At 61.9% G+C, this 13,543-nt stretch overlaps 1 protein-coding gene across 2 annotated transcripts in view; it reads left to right on the forward strand.

Annotated features, from left to right (window-relative positions):
* Positions 1 to 12,467, forward strand: part of GNAO1 (G protein subunit alpha o1) — a 175,942-nt gene extending 163,475 nt beyond the window's left edge. The window contains exons 7-9 of one of the 2 annotated variants that reach the window (XM_008257311.5): positions 7,510 to 7,663; positions 10,383 to 10,598; positions 11,324 to 12,467. In XM_008257311.5, the coding sequence (XP_008255533.3) occupies positions 7,510 to 7,663; positions 10,383 to 10,570 (342 nt within the window). In that variant the 3' untranslated portion in view covers positions 10,571 to 10,598; positions 11,324 to 12,467. Of the gene's footprint in view, positions 1 to 825; positions 4,728 to 7,509; positions 7,664 to 10,382; positions 10,599 to 11,323 lie in introns of those variants that run through there. The other variant, XM_051847158.3, reaches the window with a different exon arrangement.
* Positions 12,468 to 13,543: the final 1,076 nt, after the last annotated feature.

A 13,543-nucleotide genomic window follows, 5' to 3' on the forward strand; every position in this document is an offset into this window, starting at 1 on the left:
GGCTGGAGCAGGGAAGGAGAGGGAGTCTGCTGAGCTCACTGTGGCCCGGGGCTGCTTCCCTCAGCTCCAGCCCTCGAGGCCAGTCCTGGGGGCATGCCCCTGAGCATGCCACCCCCAGGCTCTCTGTAGGGCCTCCCACCTCGGCTTAGCGCTATGGCTCCAAGCTCCAGGGCCCCTGCCTACCCCTCTCTCAGTGGTCCCACAGCCCACCTTGTGGAAGCCATGGGGGCTTCAGTGCAGTCAGGGTCCTGCTCCGTGTCTCTCTGGGCTGCCCCTCTCCCTGGGGGGTCACGTGGGAACAGATCCATATGGTACACAGGAAGGCAGCGAATAGGTGAGCCAGGGGTCTCACTCCACGGAGAGTGAGCACAACCAGGGCAAAGGGGTGGGGTGAGGAGAAGCAGGGAGGAGGCGGGGGTGCTCACAGAAGCCAGCCAGACCACAGACCCGTCCTCCCATGCATGGCCAGCTCTGCAGCTCACAGACTGGAGAGGGACACCTTGTGTGAGGCCAGTGCTTGTAGACATCTTTGCCCACGCCGCGTGGCCAGGTAGAAGCCTGCGGCTACGGTCAGTGGGCATGTATAGACACGAAGCTTCCTGCAGGCGCGGGGCTGAGAGACCAGAGGCCTCATTCCTCTCGCGGTCCCACTCGCTGCACTTCATGGCCCGCGGCTGGCGGAGCTGTGTGCTCAGGCTGCCCCGCCCATGCTGCTGTCTGGGAGAGGCCCCAGACGTCTGCTCCTTGGCGCCAGGCCTGGAGGACACTCTGGCCAGGCCCTGCAGTGCCTCACCTCACCCGCTTCCTGCCTGTTTGCTCCCGCAGGCCCCAGCGCCTTCACGGAAGCCGTGGCTTACATCCAGGCCCAGTACGAGAGCAAGAACAAGTCAGCACACAAGGAGATCTACACCCACGTCACCTGCGCCACGGACACCAACAACATCCAGTTTGTCTTTGACGCTGTGACGGACGTCATCATCGCCAAAAACCTGCGGGGCTGTGGACTCTACTGAGCCCCGGCCGCCCTGCCCGGCCCAGCACCCCACCCCTGCCCCGGAGCCTTCCTCTGTCACCTCTCAGACCGCTCTGTGCACGGAGGAAGAAGACCCCTCCAGTGGCCCACCGGAGGAAGGGCCACCCCCACCCCCACTCTCCAACAGCATCGCAGTGTGGTAACAGGGGCTGGGCCGGGGCGCCGAGCACCACACCCCAGGCAGGGGACATGCCTGTGCCCACACTGGCCTCTGCTCCATCTCAAAGTATTGGATCTTGTGGTGGGGGTCGGGGTGGGGGTGGGGGTGGGGGCGGCAGCCATGCCTTGCGCTCGATGACTTACACTCACAGTCTTGGGGGCTCCTCCTGCTGTCCGGGCTATGCAGGGGGTGAGGATGGCCCTGTGGCAGGGTGCTGGCAGATGGGAGGCAGATGGTGGGAGCCATCTCTCAGCTCTGCCTGGGATCCCTGGGCAAGGGCAGCTCCATCACCAAAAGCCAGGGTGGGGCCAGACCAACCTGGGGAGGGTCCTTGGGGCTCTCGGAGGGCTCAGGCCTTGGGAGTGCCTGCTCCCCTCCCGTGATCTCAGCCCTTTCAAGGTACCCCCCACCCCAACCCTTCCTAGGCCCGGAAACACTTTGCATATTGCATAGACATATTGCAAAGACAGATGGTGAGAGGCCAAATTGCACACCTGGACAGAAGCTGGGGAGGGGAGGGAGGCTGAGGCCAAGCTTGTGCGTGGACTGGGCGGGGACCTGGGAGTGCCTGTGTTTCTCCAGTGGCCCCTGGCTGCCCTGCTACCAGGTGAAGCTTTTCCTTCTCCCATTGGCAGTGCCTCCAACTCAGACTAGCAGGAGCAAACAGAGGCCAAGGCCTGGGGGTTCTGATGTTAAGGGGACCCCTGTGGCCAGTGTCCCTGTTCCACTCTGGCTGGAAGCGAGCAAGTCAAAGAGCCCTTGCTGTCTCCCTATGCCCAGGGGCAGAGGAGGGCCCCAACACATCCCACACCCTACCCGGGGGAGTCCCAGGACCCCTTGGAGAGGGCCTCTCCACACAGATCCCTTAGCAGAAGGAGGCAGGGTGGCTTTCCTGGTGAGCCAAGCCCTGTGGCCTTGGGCCATCTACACCCGTTTCCCAGTCCTAGCACCTCCAGTCAGCTAATGCCAAACCCTGAGGCAGGCCGTGTGAGCTGCTGTGACAGGCTGGGCCTGGGGACCCAGACATGCCCGTGGGAGGGGAGAAGGCTACGCCTTGAGAGGCCCCCGCCTCCCTCTGTCCTCCTGGCCTGCACTCTGGGTGCTGCTCTGTCCTGAGCCAGGCAGGTGCCCTGGGCTGCCACATGCCCTGAGTCTGAAAAGAGCCCCAGGCCCACTGTGCTTTTGGTTTCCACAGACCCAAAGCTCTGAGTGGTGCAGGGAGACCTGGGGCCTTCCCTGGTGCCAGACGCCTGCAGGGGCAGTGCCACCCCGGCTTGGCTGTGGGAGCCCCCCAGCAGCCCAGGCCCACTTCCACTTGGTTCACCTCTGTCACATTCTAGACCTTGCACCAGATGCAGGGACATGAGGCCAGCACTGTGATGTGTGGCTAGCTAGGACCAGTTAAGCCAGGTTGCCCAGTATTGAAGACAGCAGGTGGTTCCCAGCTTCAGACCCTGGGTATGGCCAGCTGTGCCCCAAATCTGGCCATATACAGTGCCACAGACTCAAAAGCAGCTGGCAAGAGGCGGGCGCTGACCAAGCCCCACCCGCAAGGCCATCATCCCGGAGGGGGCAGCCATTGGCCCTGCCGCCCAGGGCTCTTCATCAAACCACAGCACCACACTGGCTGGAGTACCAGGCTGGAGGCAGAACCCCAAAGCCAGGCCTTCCTGTCCTGCAGAATTAGGGGTGGCAAAGCAGGGGCTTCCCGCCCTGCTGTCCCCCCCCGCCCCCGGCTGCCATTTCCTGCTCAGTTCCTCGTGCTGCTCTCAACCTTCTCGCTGGAGCTGCTGTTTGGGGGGGGGGGGGGGGTGGGTGGCAATTCCTTGAGCACCCAGTGTAAGTCCTCAGGGAGAGGGATTCCCAGGGGCAACCGTCTCCCATCCACGTTGTCAGGCGGCTCCACCCGGGGCGGGACCGCCGAGGGGGACAGACGTGTTTTGGCTCCGCCGTGCATGTGGGGTGGGGGCGACGTTGTAAGTGGCCAGACGTGATTGGGTGTCTTATCCGGAGGCCCTGTGTGTGCCCCTGGGACCTGAGGGGAACTCGGGGTGGCTCTGATTTAGTAGGCCAAGGGAAAGTGCCTCCTAGGAAGGGCAGCTTTGCCAAACTCGTGAAAACTGTGCCTGCCACGGAGGTGCCTGTGGGCGAGTTCTGTGCCTTGCGCCGGTACTGATCAAGGTCTCTCAAGCTCTCTGGCCCGACCGGAGAGGGGTGGAGGGGCTCAGAGAGCCAAAGAGGGCTTTGTGGGAGTCTGGGCTGCGGAGAACATGGGGTCTGCCCAGCCCCCAGCGGAAAGTATGACACAGGTCCCTCGCCAGTCGCCTGGGCGCTGTGGGCTCCTTGAGCGCCTTGCGTGGAAACCTGCGGTGCCCAGTGCCCTGGTCCTTCCTCTCCCCTCGGCCCCAGCAGAGCCACAGGGTGCTGGGCAGAGCCCAGGCGGGAGCCCTCCACCGAATCCGACGCCAGGAGGCAGCTCTGTCTCCCAGTCCCCTCCGTCCATCCAGGCTCACACCGCTGGTGGGAGTCGGAACCGTCCCGCCCTGCGTGCTCTGCTCTGGGCATCAGTTAGCATCAGGCCCCTCCCCGACCCCACACGTGGGCCAGCTGCAGATTGATAGCCAGGAAGGCCCCCAGAGTCACCCAGGCCCTTCCCGTCTGCCAGCCTGAGTCCTGCAGCAGGGAAGGAACCCAGCTCCTGCCTTGTGGCTGATTCTCTCCAGCCGGCATCCCGCCTCCCACTGCTCCTCAACCCCCTTGGCAAGGGAGCTCACCGCAGCCCCGCCTTTCCTCCAGATTAGTCCCCTGCCCGCTGCCCGCTCTCCAGGCAAGTCTGAGGTGCACGGCCTCTTCCAGCCTAATCTGTTCTCAGGCCTTCAGGCACAGCCTGGCAGTTCTCTTCTATGGCCACCGGGGATTCCAGCTGAGTGCCAAAGGCAAGCGCCTTCAGGCAGGCCCCTGTGTGAGGCCAAGGCCTGCCGAAGGGAGAGTCCCGGCAGCCCAGGGAACAGGGTCCAGGCAGGAGCTGCTGCCAGGAGGGCGGGTTCAATGAAAAGAGTTCTGATGCCACCCTGCCCAGTGGGGAGCTTGCGCATAGCAGACACACCGCTGTGGACCCTGACAGAGAGGGGCTGTGCGTGGGAGGGAAATGCTCACCCCTAGGCCCCGTGCACCAAGGCCAGCAGCCCACCCTCACCTCCACCCCCACCTTTCCTGTCACCTCTTGGTCTGCTCTGCCCCTGCTGCTTCTGACCTGCCCCGTGCCCCTCCCCCACTACTTTCCTGTGGCCCCTCTGCTTCCCTTCCCAGTCCCAAGCACAGGTGGGCTCAGGCACCCCACTGTCTCCCTAGCAAACCTTCTCTTAGGCCCAGTGGCCTCACTTCCCTCCCCTGCTGCCTCTGCCCACCCCCTATTAACTGTAATTTTCTAAGAGAGTGACTTGTTGGTTTAATAAATCTCTAGTAATTGTAATAATTTATTGGCTGCCATAATGTGTTTATTAGTCACCTACTATTAATAAAAAGTGCCAGCTATTTCTAGCGTGAGTGTGATGTGTTGTGTCAGTGCCCAAGGGGAGTGCACCAGGAGCACCCTCATGCCCGGTGCCTGGGGGCGGTCTGGGGGATGGGCATAGTCCTGCTGGCGACCAGCCGCCCTGCCCACCTCTCAGCCTTGGAGAGGCAGGAGGCAGGAGGCAGGAGGCAGGTCTGTCCCAGCACGCTTGCTCATAGCCTTGACATGCTCTGGGCAGTGTGCTGGCACCGCCGCAGCCTGGGCAGGTGGAAGACCTGGGGGAGATGGCCCCGGGCGGTTCTCAGTGGCTCTGTGGGCAGCTGCTGGCCGCCTGCGACCCCTGCCATCTTTCCAATGCTGACTTCGCCGTCTTTGTTGTACTTTGTTGTGTTTTCTCCTGGGAAGCTTGGGAGGGACAGGCTGTGCTCTCGGCTCCTTGTTGATGGGTTCCAGGCTGTGCAGTGGGATGGCAGGCAGGCCTCAGAGGTGTGCGGGGGGTCTGGGTGCCAGGGCCGGCCCCCCACACACACCCCACAGCAGCTCCCTCCTTGCTGCCCTCCCCCAAGTCTCCAGGATCTGTGCTTTCCAGGCCTACTCCGAGGTCCTGACCCCACAAAACCAGGTCTGACAGTGTGTCCTCCGCTCCCCAGGTCCCTCCTGCGCTCTGTACTGTGACTGGGAGCGCAGAGCCGTTGATGTGTGTTTCCCCCATGCACTGTGAGCTCATGGAGGGCCGGAAGCAGGAGCGCGCGCGAGGAGGCAGGGTGTGCATGTGTGTGCCGTGCCAGGCTGCGGAGGGCTGAGCCACGCCAGTGAACTGGCCGGGATTTCTCCATCAGCCCAGCCCGTTTGCCGAAGGGACACCCTGGTGTCACCCAGAGTGCCAGGGCCATGTGTTCCGCCGCATCTCCTGGGGTCTGGACCACAGCAGTGCCGGGGACAGGGGACAGGTGCAGTGCTGTCCAGAGCTTCTGCGACCGGCCGCTTTGAGCTCCTTGTCGAGCAGCCGTAGTCTGCAGGGCCTCTGTGGAACGGGGAGGCCTTTTCCCATGGACTCCTTGGGGCCTCATTGCCGGGCCCTGCCTGGTGGCCCAGTGAGCCTGGGTGCCCACAGTGCCAGGTCCTGAGCGCGGTCCTCCAAGGGGCCTCCACCGGCCCTTTTCCGAGCATGCCCTGTCAAGGTGGCCCAGGACAAACGAGACGTGCTTCTCCCTGCGTGGGATGGTGCCCAGGACAGGGAGACTCTTTTGAGGACTTGAGAAGGAGGTTTACTGGTTGAGGCCAGGAGGGTAAGGAGATCACGAGAGTTCACTGAATCTGCTGCGTGGAATTAAAGGCTGCCATTTGCTGCGCAGGCAGAGGGGGCAGCAGCATCATAGTCTGCACTCAGACTGTCCCTTCCCCTCTCTGCCTGCAGCCAGTGAGCACCCGGGTGTGGGGCTGGTGCAGCAGTGGAGTCGTTGAGAGGCCACAGGCTGCTGACGTTCCCTGGGGAAACCCACTGCCTAAGTTCTGGATCTGACCCAGAGGCAGGTGCAAGTCTCTGCTCTTTAGGGTCCTTCTTGGGGTCACTTTGGTGTTTCCCCAGGGCCAGTGGAGTTAAGTGACAGCATCCAGGTGAAGAGCCGGGCTCAGCGCTGGCCCAGCTAGTGGTCACCTTATCGTCTTCCTTAGGACTGAAGGAGAGGGCGTGGCACCCTCAGCAGCATTTTACTCAGCTCCTGCGGGCTGCTCGTCCCTGGGGGAACCAGTACGTCTCCCAGGAAATAAGGCCCAGTTACGTCCACATCAGGCCTCCCCTCTTCCCCTACTTGTTTCCGTCTTCTTACCCTGGGCTAGCTCTGGGCCTGGGCTTCCGACAGGTGCCCAGAGCCAGGGCAGGGTTCTTGGGGAAAATAAGAGTGACTGTCCGTCCCTTCTCCCACCTCCCGAGGCAGTGAGTTCCCAGAGAAATCTGGCCCTCTGGAGCTAGGAACAGATGGCAAGCGAATGCATTTGCCCCCCGGAGCAGCACAAGTCAGCCTTTGTCCAGGGCAGAAGGCCGTCCGCCTTGGACTTGACGTCATTGGGGGTGCCCATCGCATTCATGCATTTAAACAAACTTCTGTGTGCAAAACCGTGCTCCACACACATGCGCCCGGCTTAACACCCCTCACAGGGTCAGACAGAGCTGAGCTGGACCAAGCCAGAGGAGGTGTGGCCAGGGCCTTAGGCAGGAGCGTCAGCGCTGAGTGGTAGCCCCTGAGGATATTGGCAGGCCTGGCGTGACTTCCCTCAGGCCGCAGGCACTCCCCAGCCCACCAGCTGGGCCCAGGAGAAAGGGTCCAGACAGGAAGAGCCCGAAGCCCAGCTCAGCTGTCTGGCTCCGGTCCAGCGCCACCACTGCCATGCCCTGCACGGATGTACAGGCACTCGCACGCACCACCCCTGTACACACACACACACACACACCACAGCCCAGGAGCCCCTTGCACAGCTGAGTAAGGAGAGGCCAGGTCACCCTGTCCCCAGCCTCACCTGGGAAGCCACGCTCGGTTCCTAGCTCGGCCTCTGCTGTTGGTCCCGAGACGCTGGGGGCTCTGGCACGGACCTGCTTTGGACAAGTTGCTCCGTGGTGCGTCCCGCACGGCAGGCTCCGGCCATCAGCCTCTTGAGGAGCCCGGGGCACAGGAGCCCCTCTTGAGCTGCCAAGTAGCCCAGTCCCTCTGTCTCGAACCTAACTCTCTTCTTCTCTTTCCCTGTCCCCGTGTCTCTCCCCCTGCTGTCTGTCTTGCTCTCTCTCCTCCCTGCCTGGGGCTGCAGAACCGCATGCACGAGTCCCTCATGCTCTTCGACTCCATCTGCAACAACAAGTTCTTCATCGATACCTCCATCATCCTCTTCCTCAACAAGAAAGATCTCTTTGGCGAGAAGATCAAGAAGTCACCTTTGACCATCTGCTTTCCTGAATACACAGGTGGGTGTCACGGTGGCCCCGTGCAGTGGGGGGCCCCTCCAAAAAAAAAAAAACCGGGTTTCCCCCAGACGATGCAAACTGGAATCCCACAGCCTGTGGCCTCAGGAGCTGGGCCACCACTGCCTGGGCCAGCGCAGGCGCCTGGCAAGGGTGCAGCCCTTCCTAGGACATGGCCCTGAGTGGGGTGGGCAGTGGCTGCACCTGAGCCATTTACCCAGGAGTGGCATGGCAGGGACCATGGGCAGGACAGGCCCCCAGGAGTCCCTTTCTCTTTCTTCCTGGTCACCTTCTACAAGAGGTGCCGGGACCCAGCAGGGGCACCTCCCCAAACCTCACCAGTGGCTTCCCACTGCCTCCCCCCAAGTCTGTCATTGAACCACTCTGCATGCAGAGGAAAATGTGGGGACGTGGCCGGCATGTGGGGCCCGGGCTGCTGTGCAGGCTACACCTGCCCGCTCTGCCACCTGCCTGCATGCACTGCGCACACTGCGCCTCTGTGTGCAACAACCTGGCCCTGGCCCAGCAGCCCTCCCCCATCAGAGCTGCTGTGGGACGGAACTCCGGGAGGCCACAGCCCTGAGCCTCTGGGCATTGGGGAGCTCTAGGGGCCCTGGGTGGAGGTCCCTTTGCATGCTGAGAAGAGGGCCAGCACCCTGCAGTGGAGGGGTCGTGCCCCGCCCTGCCTCCAGGTGAAGGTAAGGTTGGTTCAGTCAGAAACCCGTCGTTGTCCCAAGCAAGACTAGAGCAGGGGCTCAGGTCCCAGGGCCACACACATCCCTGAACCCAACCAGAAGACACCCGATTCCAGCACAAGCCTTCTCCACTGCTGGGAAGAGTCCCGTGAAGAAGGTCCCTCACAGAGCCAGGCCCTGTCCTCCCTGGCATGCCATGCCGCCCATCCCACCGTGCAGGGGGGAAGTGGGGCCGGGGCCTGTGCCCTCTGCTCCCACGGGGTAGCCTGGAGTTGAGAGGTGAGTGCTGGGCGCAGTGGAGACCTAGAAAGGGGGACCTGGGCATGGAGGAGGCGCCCTCTGCAGGGCACAGCAGGTGCAGGAGGGCACGGCAGGCGGTGCCAGGCTGCAGCCCCCCACCCCCTACTGCAGGCAGTGCCAGGCTGCAGCCCCCCACCCCCTTGGCAGCCCCTGCTGCCCTTTCCCACCTCAGCCAAGGCCTTCCAATCCCCAGTCCTGAAAGCTGTGGCAGCGAGGCCTGATCTGGGACGTGGCCCGAGCAGTGAGGCCCCCAGAGGCTCCCAGCAGGTGCCCCCAGGGCCCGTCCTGCTGACTCGGAACGTCGGAGCTCTCCAGGGCCTGCCGAGGGTCCTGGTTGATTCAGACTGCATGATGGGTGGCACAGGGTCACCTTTGCCTGTGGCCAGGGGTGCAGGCCTGTGGGGGAGGAGGCTCGGTGGCCGCAGCAGGGCTGGGGCAGGGCGCAGGGCCATCCAGCTAGAGTCCCTGTGGGCACCTCGCTCTTCTTCCTTGGCTCTCTCCAGATAGGGTCTGCCTCCATCACTGTCCAGCCGCTGACAGCTGGGCCAAGGCTCAGTGACCAGGGGTGTCGCACCCCTCTCCTCACCCTCCTGCAGAGGAAAGGGACGTGCAGGCGCCTTCCAGCGGCCAAGCGCCACTGTCCCTGGGCCCACGGGGCTGGGCGGGGTGGGGGAGGGGCGGCCCCACCCCTGCAGTCACTTCGCATCATTTAATTCCTGGGCGAAGTCCTGGCAGTGCAGAGGTCCAGGGGGCATCTTCCGGGCAGTGCACCGTCCTGCGCTCCAGCCGTAGCCCGTGCCCTGTGGTCTTTCCATGAAAGCTGTGCAGAGCCACAAGGCTTCGGGTTGTAGCTGACGGGCCACCCACAGAGCTGCCAGGGGCTGTGGGGAGCCCAGATGGCATCATACACACCAATAGCCCCAACATTCCACATCCCGGCCACTCACCCAAGAACTGGGGCTGCTTAGAGATGCCGCCGACCTCAGCAAGTGCCCTGTGGTTGGAAGAACGCACTGAGGAAGGAGCCCGGGGCCCATGCGTGCTCACCCCCTGCCAGGCAGCTTCCCATGAGGTTTTATTGTCTTGGTTCCTTAGAATCAGCAGGATTGGACTGGACCACAGGGAGGCGCCTCAGTTAACTCACCCAGAAAGCAAGAGGCAGGGTCTGTGGCCGCTGGCTTCCAAGGCTCCCGGGAAGATGGCTCGCGGAAGCCCAGGGAATGAGAAGGCAAACCAGGCAAATGCTAGGACTTCAGCAGTTTTCCTTTTCCTTTCTTTCTTTGTCTTTTTAAGATTTATTTATTTGAAAGAGTTAAAGACAGGAAGAGAGAGAGAGAAATCGCCCATCAGGTAGTTCACTCCCCAGATGGCCATACTGGCCAGGGCTGGGCTAGGCTGAAGCCAGGAGCCAGGAGCTTCGTCTGGGTCTTCCATGTGGGTGGCAGGGGCCCAGGCGCCAGCAGGGAGCCAGATGGGAACTGGAGCAACCAGAATGTGTACCAGTGCCCACAGGGGAGGCCAGCGTCACAGGCAGCAGCCCAACCTGCTGCGCCACAACGCCGGCCCCTTCCGCTGAGAACGCGGCCACACGGTGGACAGCGAATGCCCAGCAAGCCGCACTGTCCCCGACAGGACAGGCCACCGCCTACCCCTCTCCCGTCGGTCCTCAGACCCCCCGCCCTCAGCTCTCACCAGGGCCCGACCCGTTCTTCTGTGTCTTGTTTCAGGCCCCAATACCTATGAAGATGCAGCTGCCTACATCCAAGCACAATTTGAAAGCAAAAACCGCTCGCCCAACAAAGAGATCTACTGTCACATGACTTGTGCCACGGACACGAATAATATCCAGGTGGTATTCGACGCCGTCACCGACATCATCATTGCCAACAACCTCCGGGGCTGCGGCTTGTACTGACCTCTTGTCCTGTATAGCAACCTATTTGGTAATGATCCCAGCACTCACAGAAACGCTTGCGTGCGCACTCACACACACTCACACGCACACACACCCCCCACTGACAAATGCAAGTTGGTAAATAAACGTTCCAGAGGCGACACAAAACCTTATATATGTATATATAGACGAGTATATATTCAAAAGCTTTTCAGTTTGTTCTAGAAAGAGCCGCGGACAGAACTGACCACCTTCCCCCAGCCCCTGGAGGTCTTCCAGGGCCACACTCACGCTCACACTCACACACGCGCGTCGTGACGGGAGCCTGCAGCGGGCGGCTCGGGGTGGGGGGCTCCCCGCTAACACCCACTTCCGTGACCGAGCGGGGTGGGGGGAAGGGGCTCCGCGGGCCACCGCCCCCTCCCCCAAACCGCAGGCTGCGTGCTGTCCGTTCTGTCCGGCTCTTGTGCGAACTCCAAAACCCTCTCCGCCCGCCCGCTGTCCCCAGCCCCAGCGCAGCGCGAGGACACGTCTCTCTGGGGGAGCGGCGCTCCGCCTCGTCCTCGTCCGCGCGCTCTGCGGGTGCGGGGCCGAGGGGAGGGCCAGGCCTGCAGTGCGCGGCGCCGGGGTCGGGGGTCGGGGGTCGGGGGTCGCCGGGCCCCGGATGCTCGCGGCGCCGCCCCGGCCCGGCCCGGCCCGGCCTGGCCGCCGTTTTGGTTGGTGGTCTTCACGGACAGCACGGTCAGACGGGCCCCCTTGTCTCTCTCTCCACAGACTGCTTCACGGACTCTTTGCTGTTGACGTTGACCTCCTGGTAGCATGACCTTTTGGCCTTTGTAAGACACAGCCTTTCTGTACCAAGCCCCTGTCTAACCTCCGACCCCAGAGTGACTGACGGCTGTGTATTTCTGTAGAATGCTGTAGAATCCGGTTTTAGTTGAGTCTTTACATTTAGAATTTGAAAGGAAAAAAACATTTCTCATGTGCTTTGTAGCGTTAAAAAAAAAAAAAAGACGAAAAGGAAAACTCACCATTTCATCCAATTTCTTTGTCGTTTCACATCAGCATCCACATCTGCCCCCACGGCCCCCCCACCCCCGGCCCTCCTCGAGGCAGGGTCCCCGCGCCCCCGCCGAGGGGCGCCCCCGCGCACGTCCGGCCGCAGGCCCCGCTGCCCCACACCGCTCCAGGTCTGATAGAAAAAGCACAGCTCTCACTGGCCAGTAGCTGCCAAAAAGCATCCCCGTGGCGTGGCGCACGGAGAGGACAGCCCTGTGGGAAACGCCCCTCCCCGCAGAGCCCCTCGGGGGCTTCGTTTTCGTTTCTGTCCCGCACGGGCGCCCATCGGCCTCGGCGCGGCTGTCCCTCGGCGACCGCCCCCTGCCCCAGCCCCTGCCCCTGCCCCTGCCCCTGCCCCTGCCCTCCCCTCGGCTCGGTGAGCCGCGGCCGCTTTCTCACGTGGGCATGTCTGTGCTGCAGATAACAAAGAACAAAAAGATCATCTTTAAAGACCACCAGATGGAAAGAAAACCCCAAAAATAAATTTACACACAAAAACAAAACCAAGATGGAATGTAGCGTCTACACGGAAGCACCACCTCCCCGAGCAGCCCCTGTCAGACCCACCCCTCTCACAGTTCCACTTGTAAGACTCCATCTTTGCTGAAGACCAGTCACAGCCATTTCAAATAAAGAGGAGGCACGAAGACAAAACACACACAAAAATTAAAAATACAGGAAAAAAAAACTTGAAAAAAAAGGAAAAAAGAAAAAAAAAAATAACAACCAGCCCACGGGTCTTTCTAAGCCTTTCTATTCCCGCCCGGTGAGGTTTCTGTGATTATCTGCCACACTGCCAGTCTACTTCTCTGACAATGGAAACCCCTGTGTCGCTCAATAAAGAGAATGTTTGTCTGTACCCTGTGTCCCCTCTGCCTTCACATGGTGGGCTGAGGGGGGAGGGCTGCCCCGGGCAGGGGGGGGGGGAGAGGGGCAGGCAGGGGCTCCCAGCTCCGCGGCACCCTGGGTAGAGCAGGGCTCAAGATGAGAAAGGCAGAATGGGGGGGTGTGTGTGGCAGGCATCACCAATCTCCTGCCAATACAGGATCCCGCTGCCTCTGGGCCCAGGGGTGCCACCGTGGGAAATGGCGATCCCGAGGATGGGAGCACATTGCCTGGGCCCCGTGCACACAGGGGCCACACCTGCGAGCCGGCCAGGAAGCGATCCTTTGGCTTTGCTTCCTGCTGCACCGAGCAGGCCCAGTGTGAGGACAGACGAGGACAGATGGCACACGGAGTCTGAGCCGTCTCTGGGCAGCCAGTCCCACCCTCTCGCTCCCACGTAGCTGCACTCTGCGGCCCACTGTTCCATCTTGAGGGACAGTCTCCCAGGGGGCTGCCCACCGGAATCCTCTCCACACCCCGCACATGCCAGTGATCTGCCCAGAAAGCAACGCTGAAGAACCAGCCCTGGGCAAGGACACGAGTCTGCAGCCAGTCCTGGCCGTCACTGCTGAGGCGAGTTCCGGTGGCCTTTTCATCGGGGAGTGGTGGTGGGGGCTGACCTAGGATACCAGTGCCTCTCCGGCCCCCAGGTCGACTTCCTAACAGAGGTCGTGGGGGACAAACCAAGGCCCACCAGGAGGATGAGGGGCACCATGACATTGGCCATCCATGGCCTGTCCAAATTCCCTAAAGAGGAGCCAAACTGGGCTCTCGCCCAACTCTCAAATGAGTTTTGTCAATAAAACCGAGTTCTTGCCTTCTTATCTTTCTTAAAAGGAGGTCAGCATTTTTAACGGATGAAGGGAAAAGACCAACTAAACTAGATCACGGAGAGGGGACAGAGCGCCCCGGACTCCACTCCACAGTGCAGCCGGGGCCAGAACCACTCACTTCTAGGCTGAGAGCAGGAGCCGAGGATCCTGGAGACTGCAGTGACGCAGCCTTGTAGGGGCGGCGTTCCTTGGCCAGCTCCGCAAGCTTCCGGCTCCC

This window comes from Oryctolagus cuniculus, chromosome 18, assembly GCF_051225735.1.
Source record: "Oryctolagus cuniculus isolate XC-2025 breed Fujian yellow rabbit chromosome 18, ASM5122573v1, whole genome shotgun sequence".
NCBI lineage: Eukaryota > Metazoa > Chordata > Mammalia > Lagomorpha > Leporidae > Oryctolagus > Oryctolagus cuniculus.